This window comes from Corvus brachyrhynchos, unplaced genomic scaffold, assembly GCF_000691975.1.
Source record: "Corvus brachyrhynchos isolate BGI_N302 unplaced genomic scaffold, ASM69197v1 scaffold80, whole genome shotgun sequence".
NCBI lineage: Eukaryota > Metazoa > Chordata > Aves > Passeriformes > Corvidae > Corvus > Corvus brachyrhynchos.
Window position 1 is genome coordinate 4,303,925 of NW_008236769.1, and position 8,953 is coordinate 4,312,877.

General features: G+C 38.3%; 1 protein-coding gene across 1 annotated transcript; it reads left to right on the plus strand.

The window, feature by feature from the left end:
• The first annotated feature begins 233 nt into the window (after positions 1–233).
• Positions 234–8,702, plus strand: QDPR (quinoid dihydropteridine reductase). Its single transcript, XM_017727526.1, has 6 exons — positions 234–237; positions 1,139–1,324; positions 2,117–2,257; positions 4,512–4,620; positions 5,949–6,032; positions 7,835–8,702. The coding sequence occupies exons 1-6, from the start codon at positions 234–236 to the stop codon at positions 7,941–7,943; spliced, it is 633 nt and encodes a 210-aa protein (XP_017583015.1). The 3' UTR covers positions 7,944–8,702.
• Positions 8,703–8,953: the final 251 nt, after the last annotated feature.

The following is an 8,953-nucleotide window of genomic DNA, read 5'->3' on the forward strand; positions in this document are numbered from 1 at the left end:
CCATGCAGGAAGCAGGAGCGCAGTCGGTGGCGGTCGTGCGGCCATACCGTGAAACTCAAGGTCCTTCAGCTTCTGCTCGTCGCTTCTTTTTAATTTTTTGTAATTCCTTTTAACTGAATACACAGAAAGAGCTTGATCCGGGATATTGGAGGCTCAGCACATAAGGCAGTTTTGCTTTGCTTTTGTTTTGACTTTTAAAAGTCACAGACTGAACCAGGTGGGTTGTAATGAAGATGGGTAAGGACATCTTAAAATGCAGCACTTCTTTCAAATACCCTGACTTATAAATGTGTTGTGTGTAGGTAGATGGCATGCTCAAAGCATATGAACCTAAACCCCAAGGGATCCTAGGAGAATACACTGGTTTCCACAAAAGTGAATATGGGAGTATCTAAGACAGCCTAAAAAAATACTTTGCTGTATTCTCAATAGATAGGGTTTAGTTTTTGCATTTTACGTTTCAAACCAATTTCTGTTACTGATATACTGAATATCTACCCAATATGTTTTCTTTATATCTACACAACCCCTAAAGCTTCGAAAGAGTAACATAGAATATTTGCAATACAATTTTCAATAAGTCTTTGCAAAAGCTATTGGCTCTTTTTCTCTTGTTGAGAGATGAATTGTTTGCTATTTACTTTGACAGAGAAAATTTGTAGCCAACAAATTCATTACCAGCTGCGAGATCTTACATTTGAAAGAGAACAAATTGTAGATACCTAAAAGTATACAAGCTCAAATTTAACAGCCAGGCTCAAACTGATGGTTGTGGTCTAGACAGAACCAATAAGAAGGCTAATCTTTAGTTGTTTTTCTTGCACCGTCATCAAAAGTGACGCCAGTAGTCCTAGTCAGACCTGGAGTTTCGTCCCCATCTTAAACAATACCATACTTGGAAGAGAACCTGCCAAAAGCAAGTCAATAATAATTTTTAACGATAGAGGTAAGGGTCAGGAGTTTCAGCTCTGATGATCCCTTATTTCCAGTGACATCACACGCTCTATGGCTTTCATCCATCTGAGTTTCTCCTATAGTTATTTTTCAACACTGTTGTTTTGAGTTCATAGATCATAAATATTAATTTTCTATAGCTGTTTAAATTGCTTTGTCTTGTGTTACTCAAATACATAAGTAGGAAAAAGTAACTTTAGGGCATTCTTGGTGTTTACCTCTTTACCTTATCAGTTCAGTGTTTTCAGTATATTCTTATTCTATGTGTTGAAGGTGACAGCAGAAGTTGGAAAACTTCTCGGTGAAGAAAAGGTGGATGCGATCTTGTGTGTAGCTGGAGGATGGGCTGGAGGCAGCGCCAAAGCCAAGTGTAAGCCTTTGGTACAGCCATGCTGGTGAAAACATGAAGGATAGCTGAGAGAAGTCCTTAAAAGTCTTTCTTCCTGAGTCCAGAAGAGGACAAAATCATAAAAGTACAAAATAGCTCAGTCACAGTGCTTCTTTGTGCTTCTCTGAATTTTTGCTGTCTGTTAAATTTGCACAGCATTTAGTTTCTTCAGTAATGTTTGTTGATGCACTAATTTTTTTCAAAAAATTTTTGATGTGCATTCTGAAGGAGCTCAGCATTATTATCTATGAGCTGACATTTCCTGAGATTACCGGTGTCAGGCAAGTTATAAAAGACAGTGCTGGGTAGAAATATTGATGTTGTTTCCTAAGTTATTGCTTTATGCATAAAACTTCAGTTGCCTCCTGCAGTTCTCTGAGCTGTTACTGTGCAATACAGTATTGGAAGGCACTGCCTAATCATGCTACAGAAAAAAACCTTCAAAAAAACCCTTAAAAAGAGGTTTTCAAACATGTAATATTCAGAATGAAATTTTATACTTTGCCCACTACTGTAGAGATACAAGAAGAAAAATAGCCTTTTCTGTCTGGAGTAAATTTGGTAAAATGTGTCCTTTTCTTCTCCCTTCTGGTTTGGATGTTACAGGCTCAAAGAGAAAGGAGATACAAAAGATATAAATGATATTTTACAATGTGGAAGTAAAAAATGGTAGAAAGCATGTTTTCATAGTGCTGTTGCACTCTGTGTAACAGTGAGGAAATCAGAGTTAATTGTCTTCTTTTGACTAATTTCACTAATTCTCTTCCTAATCAGCTTTATACAAAAACTGTGATCTAATGTGGAAGCAGAGCGTTTGGACATCGACTATTTCCAGCCACCTTGCCACAAAACATCTGAAAGAAGGTGGCCTCTTGACTCTGACAGGCGCTCAAGCTGCTTTGTCTGGAACCCCAGGTAAAATGCAGTGCATGACAGCTGCAGGGACACCAGCAGTTAGAGATGGCTGTTTATCTGAGCATTCTTGTTTGTGAAGCAATGGCTTCACACCCCAGTTCTTGACGTCTAGCACAAGTGGGACACTGCTGCTGAAACGTGTAAGGAAAGTGTAATTTTACAGGTAGCAATATTGGATCTCTCGAAGCCGTGGTGCAAATACATAGAATCAGTGTTAAAATAATATTTGACGTACATTGGCGAAATGTACTCGTCTAGTATATGGTATAGAAAAAAGTTTGGAAAATAATGAAGACTAGAAGCACACAGCAATGTAAGTACAATGTTTAGACAAAGTTAAATTTCCTATTCGTGTTCTGAAATACAGAGTCCTTAATTGACCAGTCTTTCTGTTCGTGATGACGCAGCTGATTCTGATAAACGTGCTTGCCCTGTTCATGTTCTGATTTAGTCTACCTTTGCTTCAGATGTAGATAAGCTTGTTGATTGTTGGCTTTGCACTCCGCTAGCTATTTAATAGGAGCTTTATTGGATTTTTAATCTTGCTCCTCAACCATGTTGGTCTGCATGGAGGAAGAAATCTGGGAGCAATTTAAAATTAAAAAAAAAAAAGGCACCAACACACAAGCCCACAGGCATCAAGAGGAAAGTTGGAGACAAATACTTCTATTTCCCAAGCTTTATTAGTGTCATTTCAATGACATTTTTAAGACACAGATACTAAGATCTTAAAACATATACAATTTATGAATATTCTTGAAAGCTTTGCCTAACACTCTTCAGGCAAAAATATTCTATATATTTTCTAGTTAATGATTAATCTTCTGTGTTTATAGTGGCATCTGCTATAGTCAAAGATAAAAGGTTTATTTTGTGAGAATAAGCAGATAAATAATTTACAGTGAACTGCTGACTAACTATATACAAATGAAAAAAAAGTGAATTCTGGCAAACTTTCATGGTTTTTGTTTGGGTGGTTTTGGGAGATAGGGACCACAACACAGGAATCAAAGCGATGTGCCTTCCTGTTTTGAACTAGCTAGTTTCAGCTAGTCTGAATTGTTCTGAAAGTCACAGCAGTGCTTTGGGCAAACACATGCAACTTAGGCTGTTCTGGAAGAAGTAATCTTTCTCTTGTTTGCTCTTAATGAGATTCTTCTTTTCCTATGAGAAAATGTTGCCTCGCATAATGCAAACTGAAGAACACTGAAAATTACATGAACAGTGACAGAAACAGTGTGAGAAATGTATCAGGCATGAAAAGGTTTCTAAGAAGATTTAGAATGTTTAGTTTAGGCAAGATGAGAGAGGAATATGAGACACATGAATGTTCTTATCATAACAATAAAATAAGTTAGCTAGTGCTGTCCATTATTGCTCCTAATAAAAGTGGGTGTGATACAATATGTATTTCTATTATATTCAAAATATGTCTTCAGGAATGTTGGAAAGGGGTGGGGTAGCTGTATAGATGGGTAGGAAGAAAGACATTCAGTTATAGTAGACAAAACACATTCATGTTTTCTTAGCTGCTTAATCTGTGTCCGGACTTCTTGACAGATGCATGCCTTGAGACATCTGAGACCTCTAGCACCCTGATTGTCCAGATCTTGTACCTGAGCAGTGTGCTTTATGCTCTGGTTCCTGCTGCTTTGACACTGCTAAATGTTGTCTGCCTAGAAAACAACAGTTTTTAGGAAGAAGTTTGCTTTCCCTGCACATTATTTATTAATTTTCTACCATGAGGGTTGGGTTTTTTTGTAGCTTTCTCTACAGGGGCTGTCAGACCTGGGGTGCTGACAAAGTGAATTCCAGATCTGAAAGGGAAGTGATCTGTATCTGTTCAGGTCCAAACTCACGAATACCTTAGTTATATGATTAAAATTAATAGAAGAGTGCCTTATTAAAATCTATGAGCATCTTCAGACTTACTCTGTTAAATTTGTGAGCTTAGCCCTGTAGGTCACATCCTTCAGGATGCATTTGGATACACTGACTGAACATGCTTGACTTGGTAAGCTGCTTATTTCTGTAGTGCTAAGTTAACTGAGTTCTGTGATAGTTCCTGGATGTCTACTAAAGCCCTCTTATTATTATCAGTTTTTTGTTTTAATGTATTTTAAAAGTGTGATTCTCTTCTGGCTGTGGTAAGTGGTCTTACTATTCATCAAACAGTCTTTAGTTTCTGTCATGTTACTGCTGATATTGAGAGCTGTTCTGATTGTGCTCTAATTTGCCGGTTTTTGATTTTCAGGGATGATTGCCTATGGCATGGCCAAAGGAGCAGTGCACCAGCTTTGTCAGAGTTTGGCTGGTGCCAGCAGTGGCCTGCCATCTGGTTCTGCTGCAGTTGCCATTTTACCGTAAGTGGTTGCTTAGCTGTCTCTGCCTGTGTTGTTTTATTTAGTTACTGCTGTAACCTACAGCCACACAGATATGCTTGCAGTGTCCTATTCACAGCACCCAGCCTCTCAGACTACTCACAGAGAAAGGGGGCATCTTGACTGGATGAACAAAGTGTTACACAAGTCACCCTAAATATGATTACATTCTTTTCTTTGCCTTTGCAAAACAGTAGTGGATGTTAGGATTAAAATTTGATTTACTTTTAACCAGTTTAACTGTAGCCATGCATTGTCTGATTTCTTTATTTCAGTATAGACAGAACTGTAAAAATGAGATGAACTGTTCAGCACAGTTTTAGACTTAGCTGTGTGATAATAGTAAGGCAAAGGATTACTTCAAAGGTTTTCATTTGATTAAAGATGCTTCTTCATAAGGTGCTGCATAACTATGCTTGATTGGTAAAATTAGACCAAGAAAGTTTAGCTAGTATTGTCCTGCTTTCATTTGCATCAGGAAAGCTAGTAAAAAGTGGATGGCCTAGTAGGTCTTCACTATGTTTAATTTTATCAATTCTGCTGCAAAAATTAAAAGTATTTTTCTTGCCAGGTCCGTATCTAGTTCAGGACCCAAAGTTTAAGACCAGAGAGTTTTGTACAGGGATTTGGTACACTACCTGAATTCTCCCTTCTTTTGATTTCCTCACACACACTTCTTCAGGTCAGACAAGAATGGCATTAAATGTGTTTGGATGATTGACACCACCTTCTACAGAGCTTTACAGGCAGGCAGACACCAAGATCACTGGATTCTTGTACATGCTGCTCTTGTGTAGTTCTCATGCAAAACTCTGTTCTTAAGTGAATTTTTGAGAGGGTAAATATACCTTGGATTGTCAACAGTATCTCAGTGAGGGAGTTCTGCAAAGTTAACCCTTTCATGTCATTGTATGTAGCGTAAATATGTATTGTCAAAGTTAAAACTTCCTATGTTTGTGCATGTAGTCTCTCGAAAGCATGGATGTAGTGCATATGTGCTGTGCAGTACATGAAGCTTATTGCTGCCATTCCCTGTCTGGATGAGAGAGGTGGGAAGGGAGCTGCAAGCTAAGTGTTGGCCCCAATGGACAGTTCGTCGGTGAGCCCAGAAGCTTGGGGTTCTAAGTTGGAGCCTCGGATATACATTGAAACTAATGACTACGTTCTGTTAACACACGGGGAGGATGCAAGGGAAATCCATACCACATGGTGTAAAAGTCAAGCATGTTACAGCAGTGAATTGAAGCAGGTGGTGCTCATCAGAAACATGATATATAAATAAAAGGCTTGCTTATCTTTTTTAATCATAGGGTTACCTTAGATACGCCAGCAAACAGGAAAGCAATGCCTGATGCAGATATCAGCTCCTGGACACCCTTAGAATTCATTGCAGAGTGAGTATCTGTGGGATAACTAAGCAGTTCCTCACTGTCCCTCTTGCTGCTGCATCTCAGTGCCTGTTCTTTTTAAATAGGTGTCTTGGATTTGGGTGGATTTTTTTCCTCCATCATCTTATTGTTTATCTTTCTAAATCACATTGGGTTTAATTGCACAGGTTTCCTAACTGGAGAAAATTAGCCTAACGCCATCAACTTCAGTATACATGAGTTATTTCAGCAAGGAAGATAGCCTTAAGCAGTTGGAAGCCAGAGAATTTACTAAAGCCTGTAGACAAATTAAATTGCAGACAGCAGGTGCAGGAGACACCTGGCTTAAAGATAAACTGCAAATAGGCATGTAAACTTGGGTGGGTTTCTTTTTCTTTTAAACACTCTTTACTGCCCAGTTTATGGCATGTTAGTTCAGTTCTCTCAACTGGCAACAATCCTGCTCTTGTTTAAAAAAATTTAGTATTATCCACAAAAACTTGTCCTGAATGATGTTGCAAAATGCTGAAGCTGCAGCTGTATCTTATGTAACGGCCGGCTGAGATTATCTGCCTTACTGTTCTCATTCCTCAGAAGGTGCAGCATGAGTATTGCATTCTGCAATGGGATGGGGAGTATCAGAGTTTCTGCTGAGGGTGAATTTTTACATGTTTTAAAAATCTTTTAGAACTGACAGTGAAATTGAGTTTACCTATTGCTGAGTAGTTTAGTTCTGACATCAGATTTCCTTTTTTGTGAATTTTTTTAAGGTGGATGCCAGAGATGGAAATTTGCAGTTGCAGCTGTTTAGTTGAAGCCTCTGCAGTTGTCTGACGAGGCTCTTTAAAACAGGCCCCATCAACTGAATTTAGCTGGCCTGAAAATGTTCAGAAAAAGAGCCTTAATTTATTGTGCTCCAGAGACGGGGTAGCCAGATGTTGCAGATTTGCAAATTCATTTTTTAAGTTTAACTTCTGAGTAATTTATCCTTATAGGAGAATTCAGTTGATTGTTTTGTTTTGTTTCTAATTTCCTAAAATTTAACCCCAGCTTTGAAAACTGAAAATCTCACTGCCTGTGCAGCATCAGCATCTGTTGGCAACATCTGCATCTTGGGAAGGATGCAGGAAATTCTTTCCAATATGGCACTTGCGTTTTGTGCCCTGGAAGCTCTTGTTGGATAGTGGGTTGTTCCAATATGGCAATTGCTATGTCTGCACCATTGGAAGGGCTGAAGGACCTGTAAAATATCCTTCACTTTCTCTATTCTATTTTGAGGAAGGAGTTTATATTGTGTTTTGATAAGGAGTGTTCTGGTCTGCTACCTAGAATGTATCCATCTTACTCAGCACTATTTTGGATGTCTTACAGCTTTTTTTCCTCCCACTGAGACCACTTTCACAGTTAAATGTTGAGATGTTATAATGGCCTGTTGTCAGAGTAATGGGTTTAGCAACTCTATCCTAGCCATAAAACTTTATTTCTTTTATATATATGCTATAAGAGCAACTTAAGTAGCCCCTCCTTCCCTTTTCCAAATTATTTTTTTAATTGGGAAAAAACCTAGCCACCCTGACAATTTGAGCTCCTGGCCTTTTCCTTTGAGATGTTTTGGAAATCCTGTGTGGTCTAAAGCCCCTTGAATTTCTTTGGACCCTCTGTCCAGTTCTGAGAGTTTGAATCCAGTGATCACATCACACAGAGAACACCAGAGAGAGCAGAAGGAAAAGTAATAGGCTTGTATTTTATTCTTCCTGTCAATATACCTGATAGTAGTTGTTACTTTTTTGTTCTTTCTCACCCTGTTTTATCCATTTATTTTAAAACAGAACCTTTTATAACTGGATGACAGGAAAGGATCGACCAAGCTCTGGCAGTCTAATCCAGGTGATAACTACAGGTGGGAAGACTGAACTAGTTTCAGCAGCACATCTTTGATGTCAGTCACTTAAAGTGATGAAACTTCAGCAAAGGAGAAGCTGTGGAAAATCTGTCCACCAGTATAATCTGAATGGTCTTCTGTATCCAGTGTCTGTAGTTATTCCGTTAATTGAACCAGATTTCAAGTAATACTTCTGTGTTGTCAGTTGTGAGCTATCAGCATTTGTTTACCAAATAATATCAACTTGTCTGTAAACGAAAGTTGCAGGCTTTGAAGTCTGTAGATGTCCTAGTCCTGAGCATTATATGGCAACTTACCTGTTTTCTGTGAAATGGGAATTGTGCTTAACTATGTCATGTGATTGCATACATAATGGTTGGATTTTTTTCTCTGTCAGTAAGTGTTTCTGGCAACTTACTGTAACTCTTTCAGTATTCTGTCTTTTTCTGTCTGAGACTATAACCCCACCCCTGCCTATTATGTTGTCTGTAGCCATAGGGGACACCACAGGCACATATCATATCCTCGTCGTGTAACACTTTTCTTGTGAATGTTCCACTTGAGTTAATGAAACTGAATAGAGATTACTCACTTGAGAAGGAATTCTTAATTTGCCTTACAGTTCATAAGCTGCTCTCAGGCCTACAGTTGAAGGATAAAACTGTCATTCTGTCAAATGAATAGTATGCCTTTCTCTTAGTCATGATGGTTCTTGACTTTTTTGAAAAGCAAAGTGCCATCAAGAAGTAGAAAAAATGCAATTCTGTTTGAAAATGGAACTTCTTGTGCTAAATAAATGTATACTGTTTTATGTACTGGTTGTCTCCATTACTGTAATCCCAATATCTTGATAACATTTAATTGGTTTAGTTGAAAGTACAGTTCAGTTGTGGTAAAGGACTTAACTTTTTTTTACTTATTTAATTCTGATCATGGTGCATGGTGTTTCTGCCAAAGATCTACTAGCCATGCACAGAGGCAGGCCTTCAGCTGGAGCAAATGTTTTCTTAAACTCAACCATGTTATGTGGAAACACAATTCAGATGCAGAGTGCAATCATTACCTG

Coding starts and splice junctions, on each gene's coding strand:
- QDPR (XM_017727526.1), top strand. Junction 1,325..2,116: donor AGGCAGCGCCAAAGCCAAGT/GTAAGCCTTTGG, acceptor CTTCCTAATCAG/CTTTATACAAAAACTGTGAT. Junction 6,033..7,834: donor CCCTTAGAATTCATTGCAGA/GTGAGTATCTGT, acceptor ATTTTAAAACAG/AACCTTTTATAACTGGATGA.